This window comes from Buteo buteo, chromosome 17, assembly GCF_964188355.1.
Source record: "Buteo buteo chromosome 17, bButBut1.hap1.1, whole genome shotgun sequence".
NCBI lineage: Eukaryota > Metazoa > Chordata > Aves > Accipitriformes > Accipitridae > Buteo > Buteo buteo.
The window spans coordinates 5,379,113-5,403,493 of record NC_134187.1 but is presented as its reverse complement, the minus strand read 5'-3'; the positions used below and the strand labels follow the sequence as shown (position 1 = coordinate 5,403,493).

The 24,381-nt window shown below is 39.5% G+C and overlaps 1 protein-coding gene across 1 annotated transcript; it reads right to left on the bottom strand.

Annotated features, from left to right (window-relative positions):
• Window positions 1-244: 244 nt before the first annotated feature.
• MMUT (methylmalonyl-CoA mutase) lies at window positions 245-24,363 on the bottom strand. Its single transcript, XM_075048972.1, has 13 exons — window positions 24,257-24,363; window positions 22,553-22,964; window positions 20,046-20,413; window positions 19,197-19,354; window positions 17,602-17,773; window positions 15,164-15,412; window positions 13,744-13,855; window positions 12,346-12,461; window positions 11,591-11,706; window positions 5,914-6,045; window positions 3,483-3,630; window positions 3,200-3,367; window positions 245-1,887 (listed from the first exon to the last, which is right to left on the bottom strand). Exons 2-13 carry the CDS (start codon window positions 22,929-22,931, stop codon window positions 1,759-1,761), a joined length of 2,247 nt encoding a protein of 748 aa, XP_074905073.1. The 5' UTR covers window positions 22,932-22,964; window positions 24,257-24,363; the 3' UTR covers window positions 245-1,758.
• Between the last annotated feature and the right edge of the window lie 18 nt (window positions 24,364-24,381).

Here is a 24,381-nt window from a genome sequence, read left to right as displayed (position 1 = left end):
AAACACTGTGTGCCAGGTGGGAAAACTATTCTTACCCTAGACTCACCATTTTATTTTCCAGCCTTGGTACAAGAGAGAATGAATGTACATTAGTCAGTCCCAGCCTAGAGCTTTAAAGGGCCCTCCTGTAAGCACTGAAGGCCTGGAGTGATTCCAACTGAAGTTGGTGGGGATTTTTTTATTGAATTCAAGGGAACAAGATGCAGATTTTAAAGATCATTAGAGTTAAAAAAAAAGCAGAATCTGTAAGGCAACACAGGTAGATGATATATTATTATCAAAGAGCAGAGAAACCACAGACAGAAAGAAATGAATGAAATGATTGTCATTACAAAGTTTAGAGGTCACTGACACTTTGACTATGTATTTTTCCAGTCATCAAGCAAGACGGCTTGTGAAAAGACAGAAAGGAGTATTTTAATTGTTGTCACTTTCCATATATCCTAGTTTGAACCACACCAGTATTTCTTGGAGGGAATTAGATACTTATAAATAGTTGAGGATAAACGCCCAAAGAGTTCTCAAGGCAAAGGTCTGGTTTGTAATTTTGGCCAGTAATTTAAACCTTAATTAGAAAGACAGAGAGAAGAAAACAGCCAGGCACTCAACCTTCTTGTTTCTGAGCAGTGAGACTACTGGCGAGTGCCCCATTAAACAAGCTTACTTTAAGTAAAGATCTGTTCAACTGCAATCTTTGAAGTGAGGATACCATGCTATTAATTGGATCTGCAATTTCTAGCCAACTGCATCAATCTCATTTTGAATAAGGTATGATGGTGCTGAGCATCGTAGCAGTGTGCTACAGCCTCTTCCACCATAAGGCAGATACAAGCATTATCCCAGGGAGGCTGCAGTCTCATTTTATGACAGGATGGAATGAGCAACAAGGCAAAATGAAGTGAAGCGGGACAGGGCCATAATGCCAGGGACTGCCCCTCAAAAGACTCTCACACCCCATTTGCCTTGTATGGATTCCACAAAGGAATTCTCACACGTATAAAGCAAATTCCTTCTGGAGGGGAGACAAAAATGGTAAGAATTTAGGATCAATTTACCTCAAGAAAGTCCAACTGCTAAATAGACAGGGATAGCAAGAACAATATGGGACAAAAATACAGAACTAAGTAAGGGAGAATGAGCACTGAAATGAACTTCATTTGAGAAATAATGAAGTACTGGGGAAGGGCAGTGATGCAGACAGAGTGGAAGTGCACAGCTGCTCCTATACGGGTTACTGCCAACTACTGGATTTGTATCTTATTAAACAAACCATGAACTCTGAAAAATTACAGTTTATCTACTTATATGTTTCTAAAGAGAGTTAAGTCAGATTAACATCAAAGTGCTGCTGGATTCAATCACATCTCTGCTGAACTTTAGTGATTTTGCCTGAAGACTTCTAGGTCTACAATGCCTGCCAAAAAATTCAAAAGAAATTCCCTGCATGCAAAAGAGATCAACCAAAGAGCTGGAATGGATATTTTATTTATCAGTATATCTGGAAAAAAAACCAAACCCACCTACTCAATTCCCTTCTTTCCCTGAAGTCATAGTTCTAGAGATAAAATTTTCTTGTGGGTACAGATATAAATAATCCTCAAATAGAACAAGCAGAGAATTTACAACTTTCTTAGAAAGCACAAAACACCAGGCCGCGGGGCAGTGGAACCAAAGGTATGTGGCTGGCCATCCCTTGCTGATGATTACATTCTGTAAGCGATTAGTATAAGGCTGGTTGCGTTGTGTGACATTTCAGCATTACATAGACTGCTGCCTCTTCTCCAGACACTTCTCAATATCATCCAACACCTGGACTGCTGCTTTTGGAATACGAGTCCCTGGACCAAACACACTGGTAATGCCGGCTTCATACAGGAAGTTGTAATCCTGTTCAGAAAGAAATTTAAGATCCATAATTAACAGTGCAACAGAAAATTGATAATTGATTTATAATTGGTATATGCTCTATCCTGTATGCTGGGCCTGAGAAAGCATATGCAACAATTCTCAGGGAGAGGCAGCACAGCATCAAAGGAAATGGGAGAAATATGGTGGTTCGAAGGTAAAAAAGAAATATTTTAAAAAATCCACAGGAAAGGTTTTATTTGTTTAGAATCAGACTAATGTCAGATCCTTGGAAAATATTCAAAAGTCAACTGGATGTGACCCTGACTAACCTAATCTAATTTTGAACTAACTTCTAATTTTGCAAATACTGCTTTAAACTAGGGCTTGGACCAGGTAACTGCCAGTGGTCTCTTGCAATCGAAGTTACTCTAATTTTATGATTATCCTGAAATTTCAGAAAGACCTGGGAAGCAGTTTTGTAGTCTCTCTTACTTCTGTATAGGATATATTATACCTTTTCCATCCACAAGCTAGTAGCATCCCATTGAGAGACTGAACAGAACATAGTTTGCCTCCTAGAAAAATACTACTGAGTTTTGTTTATTTGATTTGAAAGCCTGTCATTCCTGAACACTTACCTAATTGGCTAGAAAAGGAAGAAGTCTGGGAAAAGGGAGCAACAGGAGATTTATATGCAAAATCAATTTGAATCTCTCTAGACAGAAGACGACCCTAAAGGTGATACAGCAGGGAAAACCGTGGATAAGGAAAATTTTAAAACAAAAGCACAGATCTGACTGCAAGGGAATCCAACAAACTGTTCAACAGTTCAGGAGAAAGCAGAGGGAATGAGAGGCAACACTGAGGCCTGATGAAGGGGAACATGAGGAGAGGCTAAACAGTGAATGAGATGTGTAGCCTATAGTTGTTAGGACCTGCCAGGTGTCTTAGTCATTTGCTGTCCCTCTTCTGAATTGTTACTGGAAGTCATAAAGTCTCTTAAGACAGGAGCTAGCCTTTATCAGTAATACACAAGGTAATGGTAATCGGAAATAACAGAGCATAAGGAACATCTCCCTGAGGCTAATCTTTTCATAACACAACTTAATATTCCATCCAACAAACAGTGTAAGTTAAACCAGGACATGGTGTACAGAAAACCAGATCAATGAGACCTGACAGCACTCTGCAACCACCTTACAGATCTGTGTTGACCCTGGTGATTGTACGCAGTAGCCTTCAGCGCTGTAAATCACCTCTGACATTAACAGAATGTAGGAAATAGCTAAAAACAGCACAGACAGAAATAAAGCAGTCTCCTAGTCTTGATGGAAATGATGTTGACCCATACCTGAGGTGGGATGACACCTCCACATATGACGAGAATGTCTGGCCGGCCAAGGGCGTTGAGTTCTTTGATGAGTTCAGGCACAAGAGTTTTATGACCTGCTGCAAGTGTGCTCACACCAACACAGTGCACATCTGCATCAACCGCCTGCTGGGCCACTTCTCGAGGGGTCTATATAGAAAGAGGATTATGTGAGAAGTTATAGCCCCAGCCAGGCTGCTGAACAAGCATTAGAGGGAAAATCGGTGCATTTGAAATACATTGGATATTGCTCAATCAGTCATACCTGGAAGAGGGGACCTATGTCCACGTCAAAGCCAATGTCTGCGAATCCCGTAGCAATAACTTTAGCTCCTCTGTCATGACCATCTTGACCCATCTTTGCAACAAGTATACGAGGCCTGCGCCCCTCACGATCCATGAACTTGTTAACTCTGATTGAAAACACATATTGTATCATTGTAAGTCACTGAGAATCATTAGAAGTATTTCCACAAATAAAAAAAAAGCACTGGATGCAACTGTATCATCATTTCTGTACATCAAATAAAAAGATCTTCTAAGTCATAGTTTGACTGTATAGTCCGCATACTATGTTAATATCCACGTTATATGATTACTAACTGATTTCTTGTATTTACTAGCCTCAACAATAAAATATTCTTTTTTACAGATAACCACTCCAATACTTTTCTGCTTTCTAACGGACAAAATACTGAATTCTCTGAGGGCTTAATGAGCTGAATTACAACTAATTAAACACAATTTTTAGATTTTAAGAATAATATGACCAATTATTTCAAAAGTACTTGCATGGCACACAGGCTATAGAGATGGGTCCTAGACATCATACTGTGCATCATCATCATTCAACTGGGAACAAGTCTGTCCAGAAAATGATTACTGTATCCCCCATTCTGTGCACTCATTCCAGTGCCTCTCTTTTTCTGGTTAGTGGCACTTCATATTTCTGTTGTATTAAAGTGACTGTGTAACCACAGTCTCAGATATTAATCTTTCATCTTACTGCTCATTTTCCACGTACTGCCAGTATCTGTCTTTGACTGGGACACTAAGATTACCACTTCTCAGAAATAAAAGTTTGGGGATTTGAGGTTTTTTTTGGGGGGGGTGGGGTGGTTTTTTTTTAATATTGTACTGTTCTGAGCATTCTGCCAATGATGGAGTCGTATGGATTTGGTGCACCTTGAAACCATATGCTGACCTGGCTGGGATGATCACGCTATGACTCCAGTGGCTTAGTTTGGGGAAAAGAATGCTCTAGATAAAGCATTTATCAGCACAGAATTGAACAGCCTCAGGAGATGATTCCAGGACAGGAATATGCATTATGTAAGAGGGGAAAAAATAAGAACTCTGACAGCTTAAAAAGGAATTATGTCAAGACAGCCTGAAGAAGCAGACTGACAAAGCTTCTGCTTGAGGATGTATAGGAGTTGGGCCTGCCTTCTCTATTCCTAAGGACTGCTGAGAATATCCATGAACTAAGTACCAGAATTGATTTGTGATATCTTTAAATCATTTTCTCTGTATTGTTTTCTGTTTCCAAATTTTTGTTTTCTTAGTTCCCCACCCACAGGCTCCCTCCTAACAAGAACAGCTCTAGGTGCTCCAAGCCTGCCAGGCTAAAACCACCTGAGTCACTGCAACCCAGGGCTTGGTTTAAGTGTGGGGCAAGTGAGAAATCACACTTTGGAGGGCCTATGCAAAGGTGACACGTAGTAAATCCAGTTTTGTTACCATGTTTACTAACTGGTACATATGACCTTGGACATAAAGGCAGGTATGTAAGAAAGGGAGCTACATCTTGATTCTCAAGGCATCAGTTCCTTTTCATGTAAATGCATAATTACAAATACTTAAACTTAAAATAAATATTTAAAGTAAAAAATGATGGTGACATCCCCCAGCACAACTACTTTCAAGTCAGGCTAAACATCACTATTGTGAAGCCAACAAGTAATTCCCTTTTAAGAGATTCTGCCACTCTTTAATGTGTAAGGTCCAACACAGCAGGGACTTATGAGCATCAATTAATATTACATCACCACCCACTACAGCAGTTCAGTCTCTTTACCCAGGAGGACAGCAGCAAAGGCAGAAGCTGACAAAAGGCACAAATGGGCACTGTTTTCACACATACTACCATCTTCTGATGTTTTCTCCCTTGTGATACAAGTAAGTAACACCTGTAGACTGGAAGTTGTGTGTGGAAATTCAGACAGATTTTAGCCTTACAATTTTAGGAACAGTAAGAATGAAGTTGCAGGGACACCTTATGGGCAGACCAAGACCAGGTTTTGCAAATATGAATTGCTAGAAATATTTGTAGAGATTACTATTACAGAGTCTCCAAAAGAAGCAATCCAATGTGTAGGGACTTCAGGCAATGTTTCTCAGCTTCTTAATCCTATGGCTGCCTAGTCCATTTGAACAAAATCCTCAAATCATAACATCACCTCAGTGGGTTTTGTCTGCAAGCAAATACAAGTTCTATTAAGTTTCAACCATTCTCTTATTGCACCTATTTCTTCTCATTCTGCTTACAGGCATGAGAATGACTGTGCAGGTCTTTGTTTTGTTCTGGAAATGACATTCAGGTTTGGGGAATGCTTTTTTAGGGCACAGCAAGCAGCACATATATTTAATGGATTAAATGTGAGGCTGTGTTTGGCTTCCTGGGAAGCTATTCTCACCTATTGATGGCATGAAGAATTTCATCACTCTCTCCAAACTCCTGGCGATAAGCTCCGCTCACCATTCGGTCACTGGCTTTATGCTCCCCAAACACCTTCTTCATTGCATCTGTTATTTCTCCAACGGTGCATCTAAGATACAGAAACAAAGTATTAATGCTATCAGGAGGCTTATATGAAAACAGAATACAGAAATCACTGGCAGAGGCCCAACTATCTGCCTCGCTGCAGGACAAATTCAATTACACTTGTTTCCCCTTTGGTGCTACAACTCTGAACATCTGACTCACCCCACTGTCATCCACTAATAAAACGTGCAAAAGTGTTTTTAAGAAAATACTGTTTTGCTGATGTGAGAAGCAATTTTACAAGTGACAAGGCAATAGGGACCATTGCATGACAAAATATTTCAGGAAATTAAATCAAATTTTCTCAACTGGGAATTTTTTTGGGCTCAGACTGCAGGATCTTGCATTCAAAATATTCAAAATATAAATCAAGAGAAAAAAAAAAGGAAGAACACACAGAAAAGACTGAAGCCTAACTTTTTAACTGGAATTTGTTTGCCTTTCCCTTGATGTTTATATTTTAGTATTTCTTCTTCTCTACTCCTCACATAGCTCCTTTATCCACTGAGATGCAGAATAATCTGGGAAATCCATCTACATGCAAGTTACAAGCATTGTTTGCTACTAGAGACACTGTGCATGTTAGAAATAATACACATTTTACTGCTGTAGCACAAGTGCTAGAAGCCAAGTACGCTGTGCTGTTGTCTTGTACAAACATCAGAAATAACAGCCTCTGTCCCAAAACATTTAAAAATCTCATGCTTAATGGATTCTACCTTTTTGTGTAAAATCTGTAATGCAGACTGTACCAAAAAAGACAAGAGCAGTTCAGCTAGTAGCTCCATCACAGCAAGCTTCTTACTTCTGGTATGAAATTACCTGGGAGTCAGTACTGTGTAATGATTTTGAAGGTACGCTACTGAGCTCTTAATGAAATCTTTCATCAAAAATATTTTGATGAATATATTTTAGCTTATACTTGAACAGAAAAAGACTAACAATCTGTGTATATTAAGGAATGAATACGACTTGCTGCAAACTTCATCAAAGGAAAGAAAGAAAAAATACTACTGTTACAAAACACTTTAAAAGTATGCTTACAAATATAGAGACCAAACCCCGTCCATTCAGCTACTGCTAAGCATGTTACAAACCCCTGCAATCCACATTTTCTCCTGTCATACTGCATTTAATTATAACCTACTCTGAGGCAATATTAGGTTAAGCATCCTCTAAAGCTTTCATATAAAATGCTCGAAGGATGTTTGGACAAGATGCAACTACTTGTCTACATACTTTTGGAAGGGGATAGCCAAATTAATTGTACTCAGTTTTCCTTCTGCTGTTTGCAGTTTCAGTAGCTATTATCCGATTCCTACCTTGTGCAATCTGCCATGCATCCAGTGTAACAGAAGATGGACTTCTGCTGTATTAACTAAATCCTTCCGTAAATTTGAAAGACATTTTACATCCTGTGACCCCCCTAGCTTTTGCTACTCATGTTTTTTATACTCAGCAAACTTAACCATAGTTATAAACTGTAACTACGCTCATGTAAAATGGCAGAAGTTCCATCTTGAACACATAGGCAAGATCTGTATAATGCATATGCCTGAAGCTGGCCTCTTATCTCTAGGTATCACTGTTCACGGTTGGCCTGCTTTGTCTAGAGGACAGTATCATGCTGGAACACACATTTTTAACTCATGTTATTGACACAGTCTTGACCACTTTTTGCCATCTCCCCTCCCCCTGGCTTTCTGGAATTATATTTGTAAAGTCCTTTGCTTTTATCCGTTTTCTTCCTCAACGCATTAAGGACTTCATATTTGGAATCAGGAGGATCATAGTCTAGAAAAGCAGCTAATGCAAACTAATACCAAATTTATGGCTATGTGTGAATACAACTTAGTCTTTGAATTTATTTATTAGTAATGATTTAAAAAGCATTAGTTATAAAGCAACCTGTTCACGATTGCATCAGAACCCACTGACAACAACATGTAATACGCTTCATTTTTACAGCATCTGTAGCATCTCAGAAAGCTTAGCAAGCACTACCTGAGTTACAATAGTTCTCAGACCTTACTCACTTATATCATCAGTTTTTGTTTTTCAGGACATCTAAATAATCTTATTAATATTACTGCTCTCTGATATTAATAACAAAAAATTGAAAAGTAAACTGCGTAAGTGCTAGATTAAGTGACTTCCTCGAGGTTAAAAAGCAAGTTTGCAGCAGACTTAAAAATATTATCTAGAAATACGGACTCCCTCTCAGAGTGCCAGACATCACAGATTGCAGCTTGATATAGATACACCCCATGCATAAACACTGACGACTTACTCCTGTGTAAACACTGGCAGTTTAGTGAAGGCTTACAGTGACATAACACGTGTCTTTTCTTCTAGAGAAAACTGTAAGCTTAGATAAATCTTTCTCTTCCTTCTCTTTTGCAGAAGCAGCATCTGAGTATAATGTCAGTATTAAATTAAAGCACAGCACATATATAGTTGTGCTGTGCTTTTCTGTTCTTCCTATGTAAAAGTGTGAATGGAAGTTTCATGTAACAAGTGAAAAATAAATGTCTTGGACTATCAATTTTATTGAAGTATAATCTGGTGGCTGGGATGAAGGGGTTTTGTGTACTGCACAAAAATGAAATACATTTCTTTCTTCTGTAAATACTGCTTCTGAAATCCCTTTAGAATATTTTGAAAATCCTGCCCCAAGTCTCTGCAGTGCTTTAAATCTAAGTAATAATAGGAGTTTTGCTTTTAAACTACTCATGAATGCTTTCCTACTATTTACCAATAAACAATTTTTTCAAATCTCTGCTTAGTTTTTAGTCCTGCTGCATCAGTGGCTGCCATCTATGCATCCACAGTGGAATAGCTCTGTCTGGAGCCAGGAATACAGCCTCTTTCCTTAACAGGAGAGGAAAAGCATACTTTTAATGACAATTACGCTTTCCTTTAATCAGCTAGCCGTTACACTGGACGGGTTCTTTATAATCTGGATGTATAAAATCCCTCCCATTTCTGTTTATCTTTACAGCAAAGTTTTGTCCTGGAGACAACTGTTTTCATCTCACTATTATAAAACTTAAGTAGCATAAGCAACAATTATTATTATTAATTTACAGTTTTTTCAATGCATGCTGATAAAAACCTACTAGACAATTAGGCAAAATTGATGGAACAGAAGTCACTTTGCCTTCATTGTATACATTTGGGTTTCCTTCATATGACTGTCATTCACATTTGCCTTGTGCGGAACTGCATGTTAAAATTTTGAAGTGGAGACCAAAAGATAGCTATATTCTCCGTTTTGCATTTTATTAGCCTATAGTCCTTACGATGTGTCTTGTGGCAAGGACAGCATGTTTGTACATAAACTGTAGCCTGCATCCTATGAACTTCTGCACTGCTCAGAATTACTGTTGACCAACTGTGCTATAGCAGAGCCCTCAACTGTTCCGAGATTCCCTGAGCTTCCTCAAAAGCAGGGTGTTTCCAAATAAGAGGAGCTTGGCTCTTCGCTAAGATTTTGGCCAACTGAACAAGGTCAATGGGATGAAATACAACCACAACTGTGATGGCCACAGAGGATATTGTTCAATTCAGTGTGTTCTGTCAGGCACAGGATCTATCTCCTTTAGCAATATGTGCTGTGACTCTCTCCCACTGGTTCACAACCAGCTCTAGAGGCTATGCTGCACAAATACAAATCTGAAGAAAGTCAATGACCATAATGTGCCTTGTAGGACTGTCACCTTCTGTCTGTTCAGTCTCACACCACTGCCACTGCCTCACTGCATTTCACCAGTAATGAGAGGTAGCACTGTGTCATCAGGTGACAAAGTACCATGAAGACACAGACCAGGCAGACAAAAAAGCAGCACTACATGCTACATTACACTTCATGACTTCCTCTTCCACCACTGATGGCTGGCTCTGCAGCAAATGCAAGTCTGGAGAGGGACAGAAAAACAGCACCGCAGATGAAAGAGATGAGAAAGAACTCAGCATGATCTGTCTCATAGCTCTACCTAACTACACCCATTTTCCTGTGATGTGGCTTCTCATGAGAAATGAGGCACAGAAGGGAGGCAGTACTGCCCCCTATTCCCTACCACCTTTGGCCTGCCTTATTACTTTGGTTACAATAATAAAATCACTTATCTACTTCTGCTTGTCAGCACTGAAATCTCCGTATTAGTCCATGGAGTCTTTTCCATAGTTCAACGCTGAAAATTCTGTGCCACTCCTTTTATTTCAATTGAATTACATTACTTGTCTTCAGGATCGAACCCCATCATTTTCCATTCAGTAGGAGACAGGCATCTGTCACTAATATGCTGGTCATACTGGCCTACTTGTCTACTATTTGTGAAGGATGAATGTGCTTACTTGAAAAATCTTTTCCCATGTTGCCCCTAACAGAAGGGCTCCCCAGAAACAGTCACAGAGCTCACAATCCTCCTTCAAACACTCTTTATCAGGTGCCATAACAACTTCTTTCTGTGGCCACATCCCATATATAGTTTTGGGGCAGAGTTAAGTTTTGTGTTTGCAAATTTCAAAATGGATCTGCAGTCCATTTTATTATTTTACAAATAATAAAAACAAGGTCACCAAGGAGAGAAACTAGCAGTTAACTGGTCAATTTTGGTACAGAAGATATGAATCCCTGGTAAATCTAACCCTCTAACCTAACCTAAAATCTAACTCTAATCCCTCTAAATCTAACCTAAAGGTCTACCCTCCTGTGACCTTTACAGTTCAAAGACATGCTGCTAGCAGAACTGTGACAAGCTCTCTGCGGGAGAAGATGTGCCCAAAATTTGGCTGTTAAGTGTCCAAGGAAAGGGAAAGAAGGAATTTAAGATATCACAGTAAAAATAGGACAGTGCCCCAATAAGGGGTGAATTTGGTTTGATCATTTCTGGGGCATCTAGTTAATTAAGGAACAGACAGATGTGATTTATTCTAGAGACTGACACTTACTTTGAAGCAGGAATAAAACAGTCTTAAAAGCACCCTAGGTGAAAAAAGTAAATGTTCCACTGGACTCTAAAGGATGCCTCACTGCTCTACTGAAGGGCGTCTTTTATTCTTTGCCTGGGTAAGTAAACTTGTTTCTCTTTCAATCAAAAAATGTTTTCACACCAATCTGTGGTGCAAGGAAGGATGAAGCAACAGACCATAAGAAGACTGTGAATATCCATTTTCACATCTCAGACACTTCTTAAGCTCCCTGACCTATGAATAAGCAGGGTGACAGAGAAACCTAGTTACGTCCTGAAACTGGTAAGTCTGAGTTGTAAACAACACAACGTGTATGAACAACATAATTTCATACGAGATTCTTTGTATCCATATTCTTTGTGAGAAATTAAAGCACAGCCTTAAGAGACTGTAAAATGTAATAGCCTATCTTACAATGCCAAACTACAGCCATCTTTTACTTCCACCTTGGAAAAAAAGACCCAAAACATCTCAAGACACCAACCTCACTGATGCCAAACCCAAGATCAGTTGAAAGATAAAAATGAACCATTCATTTTTAGACAGCAGTTGGATATTCACCCCCACCCCCATACCTTGAACGTGCTGCTTCCACTGCAAGTGCAAGTAAGTTGCCTTCCCCAGTAGCAGCACACTGCGTTAGAGCAGCAAGACATTGCTGGGCTGCTGCTTGATCTCTACTAGCCTTCACCTAAAGTGGAGGAGAAAAATACTAAATTCAAACAAACTACAAGGTAAACTGGGAAGTCGAGTGTGTAAGACTTTCTGATTTCAAATATTACTTCTGGAGGCATGGAATTGTCAAAAAGATTAGAAAAGGTGCTTCAGACCTTAAAACGTGTACAAATCCATTAAATAACTCTTAAACCATTCTATCTACATTTCTACTAATTATGAAAGTGGATGTTGACTGCTGGTTCCATAACCCTGTCCCTTAATAGCACTTGACAAGCTGCACCAGAGTCTGAATGATTAAGTAATGCTACATGCTTTTAGAGCAAAACATCGCACAGCTATTTTCTATCTTATTTTCAGAATATGTAAAGTTCTCAGTTTTGAAAGGTTAGACGTATTCACAAGACTATCCAAAATACAATGACTAAAACCAAATGAATGTAACAAAAACATTTTTGTTTGGATTCTAATACTGTGTTTCTTGAGATTTTCCACCAGCTTGCACTGAAGTAGAACAGAAATCCAGCTGCTTAAAGACTAGAGCAGATTCTCAGAAATTTGAGGGTCAAGTTTCTGGAAAGCCACCTTTCCTTAGTATTACTCAAGTTCTATTTGCAATTACAAGAACTTTCATTTTTAAGAAGGTAGTTCCCACCTTATTGATCTTCTCGATCTGCTTGCTACGGACTGAGGTATTATCAATAGCCAGAACTTCCACTGTCTCCTCTTTTTCCAGCTGATGCTTGTTTACTCCAACAATTACTTCAGACCCTATTTCCAGTGAAAACACCAGAAACTCAGAATACATTTGCAAACTACTGTGAAAAGACACAATATTAATAGGACAAGAAAATTTTGAGCAATATAATGCAGCACTTTTCTTTATAACTATATATATTTCAAATACTTAAAATTTGTTCTTATAGGAAGGGCTTAAGTCTGTATTTTCCATATTTTATGATGAGACATGATTAGATGCATGAACATTCAACTCAGTGAATACTGGGCCAGAAAAAAGATTTGAAATAGAACAATATTTATCTTACAAACTGATTTAATGACTCACTAATATACATTAGCTATTTTTCTCTTTAAGTTTACATAACTGAATCTTACAGAATTAAGCAGAAGTGCTGGTCTCCTGCACTGCTCTGCATTTACATTTCTGATTCACCAGATAAATAAGAAAGTGAAGTTCCTACCTAAAACTACTCCACATGAATAAAAATTAATTTTTCATGTTGGAAAACTGTATTTTAGCTTTCAGTATGGACTTGACAACCATTTTTATTTGCAGTGCCTGATAACATTACTACACTCTTCAAAGCAACATTAAGTAATTTACCTTGGGAGAGAGAACACAGAACTTTATTGCTTACTCTTTATTGGTCTTAATTAAAGACCTGCTTCAAATTTATCCTCCAAACAATAAAGTTCATATAACTTCTTTTATGTTTGAGTTATCCCTAGTTTCTCTTACTGGACTGCTACTGGAATGCAGAATATAAAAAGCAGAATAGAGCTATAAGCACACATATACACATCTCCACATATACTTACTATATGCGTACATATGCATATACATATATGTATCTCACAAAGAGCTGCATTGTCCTCTAATCTGAGATGACTGCATTTTTTCTGGTCTTCAGGAAAAATGTGCAGCTCCCAAGCAAAACGAGGAATTTGGCCAGATACATTCAATATTGCCATCTGCTGGCAGTCATGATTTAAGACTCACGGAATTTAAGCGATTAACTGTTGAAGACCCAACATACTCCTGTAAAAGAGTCTTTTTAGTGCTTTGTCTAATCTAGTCTTAAATATGTCAAGCAAGACTGTTTTCACACTGGTACTGTATTTCATACATACTGTTACCTCTTTCCAGAAGCTTTCACTGACATAAAACTAAAATATTACCATTTTATCACTCACAATCTGCTACTCCTAAACTAAGAAGAAAAAAAAACAACGATGAAAATGTGTGTAAAAAACCTTTATACAAAGGTATTCTACTGGAAGTTTTCCCTTCTTTCATCTCCCTGCTCCCTACCAGAGTCAATCCTGGCTTGTCTTCGGGCTGCACACTCTTCTATACGAAGTTTGGGAATCCCCTCAGCAACAGCTTTGGCCATGCCACCCATTTCTTCAATCTCCTCAATAAGCTGCAAAATGAAAAGGATTGAGAAAATGAGTAGTAGCAAGGTTCACAACATGAGCTTTGCCCTTGTACTGCCATCCAAATTTTTATTATATCTATATATACAATCCTGTGCTCTAAAAGTGTGTTTCCTATCCCCATGTCTCTGACTACAGGTCTTGGTATAAATTAAGAGACATCTCAAACAAAAGAGCATTTTTATTACCAAAACTCCATTAATTCAATAACAGTGAACGGCATATTGTTCAATCAGCAACACCCATGGACGAAAAGGCTTAAAATTTGAGACCTTGACTCTGCACTGACTTCTGCCTGCCAAGCAGCTCTTATGGTTACATGTATACAAACACAAATAAATTGAAAAAACCCAGGGTCAGTTCTCTGATCCTGAAGACAAGTGGCATGGCACGGTTCAGCTCTTACACAGCAGAAGCCTATTCAGCTCCAAAACATGCTGACCACATTCAAACTTCCTACTGAAAATGGCCATCAGACCTTGCCTGGTACTGTCTAGAAGTATCCTAGTTGACAAAGACCTAAACCACACGTCAGACAATGTGCTAACAGTGTCTGTACAGTCCCAGGCTAGTGTTTGGGCTGCATTAGCTTACTGATTTGGGACTTTACATAAGAGCAGTAATTCGCTCAAGAGGAGAACCACTGGGTTTAGCTGTAGGCTAGACATGTAGGCCTATATCTTTATGCAGGATTGCCACCAGTAAGACTACTCCTGCATAGTACTTTTCACGTGCAAGTAATAACTGGCAGTTAAAAACATTATTACAAAAAAATATGGTGATCCAACAGAAAAATTTCTCTTAAATTCTGCATAATACTCAAGTGTGGCCAGACAATTGTCTGCCTACATGACTGGCTATAAAACTTTGCTTTCAGTAGTCCCTAGTTTTAAAGTCTCAAGCAGATCACCACAAGCATGAGTAGGCATGTAACTAAGTAGGTTGGTCTGACTCTTTCTTCTGTTGAATGCTTTTTTTTCTTACACATAAAACATGAGAACCCAGCAAATTGGGAGTCTTCAGTGTCCAAGGGACTTTGCAGGGCTTGGTTACTTGTTCCATTCTGGGATATTTCCCTTTTGAATGTAGTCTACTAGAAGGCTGAAGTCTCTCTTTCTCTAAATATACACTGTATATTCATAAAGTTAATTTACAAAGAAATCACTGAAGCATAAGTGTAAAATAATTCCCTCTTTAGAATTTACCAACTTATCAAATAGTCCCTTAAAGGACATCTCTCAAAACTCCTATACCCAAAATTTTCCCACAAAACATAAAAGGTTGTGTAAACTGACCTTTAAAGCAGCTTCATAGACATCGTTGGTGAGACACTCCATGAGGTAAGATCCACCCCAGGGGTCCGCCACTTTAGGAATACCTGACTCCTCCTGAATTATGATCTGCGTGTTCCGAGCAATGCGAGCACTCTTCACTGTAGGCAAACCCAAGGCTTCATCAAATGAATTCGTATGCAAAGACTGTGTACCTCCAAACACCGCAGCCATAGCTTCAATTGTAGTACGGATAACATTGTTAAAGGGATCCTGGAAGGAAAACGAGAGCTCTGAAGCTCAACAGTTCTGCCACGGGGCTGAGGCAGATTAGTCACACATATATTACCACAACGAAAGGAATGCAAGATTCCCCATTGAAACACTGTAATCATAACAAAAGCTGAAAAAGAAAACAGTCAATAATAAACATCCAACCAAACTGATGCATCACTTATCAATATCTCGGACAAAGAGATTAATCCATAAAGAAAGCCAAAATTATCAGTGTATGAGTACACTGGTCATGATAACAAAGCAAAGCCTAACTTATATTTAGTGGTGTTTCAAAGAATTTAATGAATCCAAGTTGGAGAGGATGCAACAGGTAGACCTGATGTCCTCCATTCTCAGATTCCAGAATTCTCAGAGCAGTGAATAGCACATCTGTCAAGTTACGAGTCAAGATCTGTTTTGGAACTAAATGTGCTTAGTATTTTCATTAATGACATTTGCTGGTGCTATAAAATTGGAAGATATCTATGAGAGAACTGGGATATTATCCAAAACAAATGGATAATCTGAAGTACAAGATACAGAAATAGAGTCAGTATCACAGAATATAATCTCAGCCTTTAGGTCAAAATTTTTACCTGCTCTTTTCAGACACCTAGACATTTTAGTTGTATATATGTGCCTTTACAGTCAAAGAGGAGTTATCATGATCTCCAGGGGGTGACTTATCTTCTGAGATGGAGTGAAGAATCACACACTGTGATTATTGAGAAAATTCAACAGTAGCTCAGATTGCATACCTAATTCTTGACATGCTTAGTTGGGATGAAATGTATCCAAAATAATTAAGAGCTACCAATATAATAGGACCTTGAAGAAGGCAAAGTGAATCATGAGATCTGTGAATTACATTATTTTCCCTAAAGAAATGGAATTAAAATCACTATTTTACAGGGACGCAGTAATTCTACCTACACTAGAGTAGATTTCTGGTTCAAGTACAGAAAAATGTGATTTGGGTGAGCAAGAATGTAAAACCTAATCTATGAGTGGATACCTATCTAAAGGCAGGCCAAAGGAAAATATATTTGCCCTCTGAAACCTGTAAGGAGTAAACACTGGGCACTGAAGAGGTATATTAAGATAAACAACGTTTAGAGAGGAAAAAAGGCTTATGATCCAGCCAGAAATATATTTACACTGGACACGGGAAGACCGTTGAACATATTTTTGGTCATATTAATAATACCATGCTTTTAATACAAACTTTAATTGGTGGACCTGCAAAGACTACTGTTCAGAAAATTCCATTGTTTTAGTTTACTGTGTTCCTGTAACGTAAGTAAACTTTATATTTGCTTTGAAAAAAAAGAATAAAACCAAGGCACAGAAGTCAAATAACAATGGCTGCTATCACAACCTAAAAATAACTCATATTGCGTGACTTTGATAGAGAAGCAGGCCTTGGAATAAGAGCTAGAACCCAGCTCTGACCTCCCTTGGGTTTAGTTTAGTTCCAATGATTTATTTTCTTGTTGTGATGTAACTCAACAGGAAGAGCCGACAGTGCACCCAAAGAAAAGACCAGATGTAACCATTACTTTACTCTTCAGCAGTGAGAATCGGGGACATGAATGACTGACTTTGCTGCTCAAATGGATTCTCAAGCCAGTGATCCTGAGAAAAAGGTGCCTCTACTTCCTCATTCAGCTATGTTTTGAAAGGCAACTTACAGGACAAATCCAAGAGAGAGCTTCATCCTCCTAGTCCTGAACTAACATAAGCACCTCTCTGCACTCAGTTCAGTATCCACTAGACAGGGAGCACACATGCTTAAGACAATGACTCCAGAATGAAAATGGAAGCCAGGGAATGAAAAGTTCGGCACTGAGACTCTACCTATCACCATACTGGAACCCCTTTTGTAAATACAGTCACAAGTCTTTAGTTTCTGCCCTTTTACCTGAGCACTACAGGGCAGTCCAGAATACTGAGGTGTTTCATAAACCAGCATTTTGGGAAGAAACGCTGCTGGCACTCAACAAGACTTTTTGTGCTACATAAGCAAAAAGATGTATCCAATGCTAGTATGTGCATTTGTCAGACAGAGTAAGACAGATTGTCTCCTTCTGAAAGCTGCACCTTTATGGGTAAAACCTGCAGCCTCCTTTAAGATATACATCATGAGAAGATATAATGAGGAAGTTGATGAAAGTCCAATTTCTAACCTGCTCAGTGAGTGACCAGCCCGAAGTTTGACAATGCGCTCTCAGCAGAAGAGATTTGGGATCCTTGGGCTTAAACATTTTCTCTACCAAGTGAGCCCACAGCCGCCTTCCAGCTCTCAGCTTAGCTATTTCCATATAGAAATTCATGCCAATTCCCCAAAAGAAGGAGAGCCTGTAATAAGAGCATATGAACAGGATGAAACATTAAACCATTCTAGTAACTCTGTTTCAGTAAAGGAGCAGTACTACAGCAAGGCCTCCGATTAATTTACTTTTACAGATATACCCCAGACATAAGATGATGGGAATTTTCCTGGACACTGATGCCACTTGCTACAGAATGATACACATTTATGCCAGTAAACTGACTTAGCCTCCAAACAAGGTGACTGCAGTCAAACTCCCAGCAACGATGGTCCCTGGAACTGAACTATACCCGGGGACTGTTTTGGGGGAGCCCTAGGTCAAGGTGTTCCAGCAAGTCACTAATACAGACAGTGACACTCTAGTGACAGGGAGTGATGCTGGACACAATCTACTAGCGTAGTTACGTTCACAAACTACTTATAATGAGAATACATTACATATTGTAAGCATGCTTTCATCCTTTTCCTGATGATTTGAATCAAAATCCAAATCAAAGATCAGCTTGATGTTGATGTTTAATGTTGAACATCATACTGGATAGCATATCAAGGAACAGACTAATTGATCTACTTTTTCCTACTTACAGCTTCTATGCTTCCTAAATGTAAACATGCATAGTTAAAGCCAATAAAACTCATCATACTGAAGATGCACATTTTACCAGTGAATTAGCTACTGAAACAATTTGCCAAAAGCTCTTACAGATTCTCCATCACTAGAAAATCGGAAAATAAGGCTGTATCTTTTTCTACATAATCCACTTTGATTTTGCCACAGATCTCAGAAACAGGTTACTTCAGCTGACTCCTATAGTTTGAATGTGCAACAGGCTACATGAACCATGCCTTTTGTTTTTTAGACTCACTGTATAGTTAGAGAATCTGTAAATCAACTAGACCACTGAAACTGTGATTCTGCTTAGTTTGGCAGTTAACTATACAAAAATACAATATTTTGCTTAACATTAAATTTTATTTGTAGGAAATCTGCAACTGTAAGTTGAACTACCTGAACTTCCCCTTGTTAGGCATTTTTCCCAAATATTTCAAAATAATACTAATGAAAAAAATTCATTAACACTACAGCATAAAAGAACTGCAAGAGCTCTTGCTGTGTTCTGCAGTCCCAAACCTACAACTGTATTAGATATAACAGCTTAGAGATCCTCTTTCTGACCAAAAGACCAACTGTCACAACAGACCTTGACAATGCTTGGGCTTGTGCATGCATTTTATTCAGTTTATTAGCGTAGATGTAGTCTAAGTGTCTGTTGGACCAGATCTATTTTCCTACCTCTGAAACTGTGTAACAAAATGAAAATAAAACCTATCTGCAATGTGAGCATTGCCAATAATGCTTGTATGTGTAAAAATACTGAATTTGATATTAAACTCTATAGAGGTTTTACCAAAAGTGAGTTTTTATACTTGCAAATTTCTTTAGCTCACCTTGGTGCAAATTCATCAATGGTAAGGCCAGCTTTAAGTCCAGTTCTGCAGTACTCCAAGCCATCTGCTATAGTATAAGCTAATTCCAGAATGGCATCAGCGCCTGCCTCTTGCATATGGTACCCACTGATTGAAATGGAATTAAATTTTGGCATATACTGTAAAAATAAAAGACAACAGGGTACAACAGCAGAAGAAGGGATCTGATAATTGTTCTATCAATGTTCACAAATAATCTATTCTTTGTAGACTGTGAATACAACCCATCTCTATTAAGTGATGTTTGCAGATGCTTACTTCACACGCTTTTACCTTTTTGCACTATTTATTGTGCTTAAACTATCACCCAACATGTTCTCAATTACAGGCTGTGTGCTACCTCTCCAATGAAAATGCAACTAAGAAAACGACTGATACTACTTAACTACCAGTCTTCAGTTCAGGACTTCACTCCTTTCATTACCTCTTTCTCGTGCTTAATTTTGCAGCAGAAGTCCTTCAAGATTTCCCACCTCTTCGCTCCTACTTACAGCTGTATAATGCTTCTAACTGTGGCGCTTCTTATTTTCTATGTAAAGAACAGCCTGTCTGTTCCTCGTCTCCAAGGTTCCTGCCATTCTTTCAGGCTTAGGCTCATCTTAATCTGACTTTGATTTGGACTGACTTAAAAATCTTAACATTTATGCTGTAAGCGATTTGGAATCTTAACTTCTCCTCCTGGCCCTTTCCACAACCACATCATTCTTCACTATGACAGGTCTTCCCATCTTCTGTTTTGGTCTCCAAAGTGCCTCATAAATAGTTTACTAGATGTAATAACAGAAGTAAGTACATTTAAACAATGAATACCTTTGAGGTGTACTGGAAGATGTCAGCAATAATCCGCATCGATGGTTCCGGGGGGAAAATGTACGTATTTCGGACCATGAACTCCTTCAAGATGTCATTTTGGATTGTCCCTGTCAGCTTGGCCTGAGGCACTCCCTGTTCTTCTCCAGTTACAATGAATGTTGCCAACACAGGAATGACTGCCCCGTTCATTGTCATAGAAACTGACATTTTCTCTAAAGGAATTCCATCAAAAAGGATTTTGGTGTCTTCCACTGTATCAATGGCAACTCCAGCCATTCCAACATCTCCTCGAACTCGTGGATTGTCTGAATCATAACCACGGTGAGTGGCTAAATCAAAAGCAACAGATAACCCCTGCTGGCCAGCTAAAGAAAAAAGAAAAAAAAAAAACAACAAAAACTCAACAAAAAACAATAGAGAGAGATTCAGAAGTGTTGAACAGACTTGCATTAGAACTGTATCTAAATTTATTAATTTTATTTTACATGATCCAGGCTTGGACGACAAACCGATTTTTGATGTTAAACACTGTCCCCTACCCAAACTTGTCCAAGGTCTTCTAGTCTTGGACTTTAAATGAAAAAAGCTTTTAATTGAGGAAAAAAAAAATGCAGTCCTTCTAGCTCAGCCACAAAACCAGCTTACTGTGCTTAACAAATTACTGAATAACAGTTTAGCCACAAGTTATAAATGTGCATAGCTAGAGGGTATCAGGGCTTATATACAGAAATTCTACTTAGCTTAGCTGGAAACGAAAGTGTGATAAACTATGTCACATTACTTTATCACAAATTAAACACAAGCACACAGGTTGTTACCCTGGCTCTAGTGACACACGTTGTTTCTTCATAAAGCAAAGTGATCTGTTACTAAATCTACAGTAGGAGAAAATCATTCATATAAAGCAAGGAACAGGACAGTTAGAACTCTTTGTAGATTTGTTGCTGCAACCTGAAAGCAGTACCTGAAACCCTGCTACCTCCAGGCATTCACCCTCTGACCAGCACTGCTATTCCTGAAGTAACTCTATCTACTGCATTTGCAAATACACTTCTCAACAACAGTAGCACTTGTCAGATACCAGCTATCATCTTTGATCTGAAAAGCTAGGTATTAGCTCTGAAGCACAATGACAAAAATTTAAATTTCTGCCTAGTTTCAAGCAATAGAAATTTCAAGAAAACTAATAATTTTTTTTTCCAACATTTTTCTAATTACAGAGAGATTTTAATTGAATTATTAAAAATGCTTTACAAATAACTAGGTCAGATTCAGGAACTATGCTAAATAATTCAATATTAATACAACCATTAACACAACAAGATAAAATTACAGCATCACAATGTCAAAACTTGAATAAAGATGAAAAATTCCTGGCAGCAAACATTCTTGAGTAACTGAGCTGTGCCACCAGGTAACCCAAGTGTTAGCACTCTTGCTTCCACAGCAACGTTCAGCAGTAAGACAGAGTATATTGAGAACAATCTTTCTATTGAAATGTTTATTTGCAAACCTCTAATAACCTGTATTTATAATTTCTTAACTTACTGAGAATTTTATAAATGGAAAGAATCAAGAATACTTGCAAGGAAACTGCAGCAGCTGATACTGCTTCATATTAGCTAACCATGATATTGCACAGGTAAAAATCCCCAAACAACTCCTCCCCCCTAGCCTAAACAGTTATGTTTTGAGTAGGAGGGACTGTAAAGTGGGAAATAAAAGTGTCACAGATGTATTACTCAGAAGATAACTTTCAGTGGTGTGTTGTTTTGACTGTTAAGGTTATAACTAGTTTCAAATAATTGCTGAGATGCATGGCTGGTGTAGAACTAATGCTTCAGTCTATCAAAAGCAACTTTTTAGTAGTGGTTTTACAATGCCTAGCTCAATAGTGTATCATGATGACGCTCCGTCTATGAGCTAAACAAATTGCTGCAAAGCACAATAATCTGCACAAATATTGGGACAACTGCTCTCAAATAAGGAAAATACCCATACTTTTAGGAAGCTGGCTTTACTAATACACCACGAATTACACTATTCATATGAATTTATGAGTTCATTTAAAATGTATAATATAAGATGGAAACCTAAAATGCCAGAATGCACTAACACCAGAAGTTTAGCTAAGTGAAAAAGTTCAACATTTTTTTTCCACTAAAATCTTCTCTCATGGTCACAAAACAAGCCTAAAGTGCTCATGATCTCTGCTGGTTGGACCCTGGCATGCAGCCAAATTATGCCTCTAAAAGTGTTAAGGCAAAATAACTAAAAGTAGCATTTAACACATTCATTTTTCCATCTCCATAGCAAAATGAAGCAAAGGCAGTTTCAGAAATGATCCAATTTCCCAATAATAAAGAAATACAGTGCCACTGGGAAGATCCTATCAGAAAACAAAACTCACAAGGTGGAATAATCACATTTGCCATGTAATTCACCATATGAATGTTCCCCATTGCTTTGCAAGGCAACGTTGTTTCCCAAATCAGCGGTCTTACCTTTAATGTTGTCCTTGTAGAACTTATTGCTCTCTTCCACTGTACTGAAGCCAGCATATTGGCGGATAGTCCACGGCCTGTATGTGTACATGGTTGGGTAGGGTCCTCGAGTGAAAGGTTTTACCCCTGGCAGCTCCTCAGGGAGGTCTTTCGTGTCCCTTTTGGAGTATAAAGGCTTGATGTCGATCCCCTCCGGGGTGTGCCAAATTAAATCCTTTGGATTCTTGCCTTTCAGCTGCTTTTCGGCAAGGGCAGCCCACTCAGGGTGCAGCGGCTGCCTGTGCAGCGAACGCCATGCGAACCGGCAGGCTGGAAGTTGTGCCAGACACGTGCAGTGGTGGGGCCACAGGCGCAGGAGAGCATCCTTGGCTCTCAGCATGTCTGTACCACGGGTTGGCGAGTATGGTGTAAGCTGAAGAAAATAAAAACACCTAATTTGCATTATCATATAAATCTGACATGGGAGAAGCGAGTGTGGAGACGTCAAGCAGTTTGCTAAAGCCAGAACAATTAGTCAGGAAAAAACTAAGTGTACTTACTCATTTAATAAACACGCCCTCCCCTTGCTTTTCAACCAGACAATGCATAAAACATAGTTCAGGAAAAATCCTACATTTTTCTCTAGCTTAGGAAAACATTCCTACAACTCATCTACATCCACATATAAAATGTATAACTTTTTTTCAGTCCCTAAGCAGCACCACCATTTATCCGTCACTGAAAAATCAGTGTTACATATGAAGATGGCATGCCTAGCTACCTTCTCACCTTCCCATCTCTTTCTCATCTATGAATTCCTTTATGTCAAAGAGGCACCTTCACCATCAAAGAGACACTCCGAAGGAAGCAGACTGTCAGAAAACTGCTAACATGTCGTACACTTTGGAATAGGTGGCTTGGGCTGGATGAAAATCCAAGCTATACTAAGAAAGGAGCAAAAAAATGCAGTATGCAAGAACACAGGGATAATACAAGTTGCAGAGCTTGTCTCACCATGCGTGAGACTAAGATGGTGGATAAGTTCAGTAATTCCTGAAAGCTGTAAGCTCCTCTGCTTCTCCTCTCCGTACCCTACCCCTGCACTTCCTCCCCAAGCCAAAACCTTTACAGTTTGGCTCCAAGGGCCAGTCGCCTCCTCTACGCCTCATCTCCTTCACAACCGCCTGGAAACACACTTCCCTGACACCTTTATGAGAAAGTCTGTGTAAAACTGGAAAGTGCCTCTATCACTCTTATGGTGCTGCTGCAACATGCTCCACACAAGTGCTTTAACAATATAGATGCTATATGTGGTATCCAGATAATCTGGTGAGCACAAGGGAGCTCCAGAGGAGCACTGGGTTCCCCGCAGAGACGTGACCCTGCAACCAGGGTGGACGGCAACCTCTGCCCCCGCTGCTGCACGGGTCCCAACGCGACCCCCCCAGCCCCGTACCCCAAAAGAACCACAAATCTGCCCTGCCACCCTCCTCCACACCCCCCCCCCCCCCTCCACAGCACCCACATCCCGAGCGGGGCAGAGACCAAAAAACCCACCGTTCACCGCCCCACACCGCCCTGACAGGCCCGCCTGGACGCAGCGCCCAGGGCCCAGCACCCCCCAACCGCCCCAACCGCCACAGCCCGGCCCCAACACGGCCCCCTCGGTAGCCAACAGGCACCGGGGACCGGTATGGGGGCTACCCCGGTGGGTCGCGGCCCTACCCGCCCGAGTGGCCCGGGGACACGAATCGAGCTGAGGACGGACCCGAACCCGCGGCCCGGTCGCCCCCCGCCCGCCGCTACTTAACACCCTCGCAGCAGTGCGCATGCGCCCGGAGCGGCAGAGC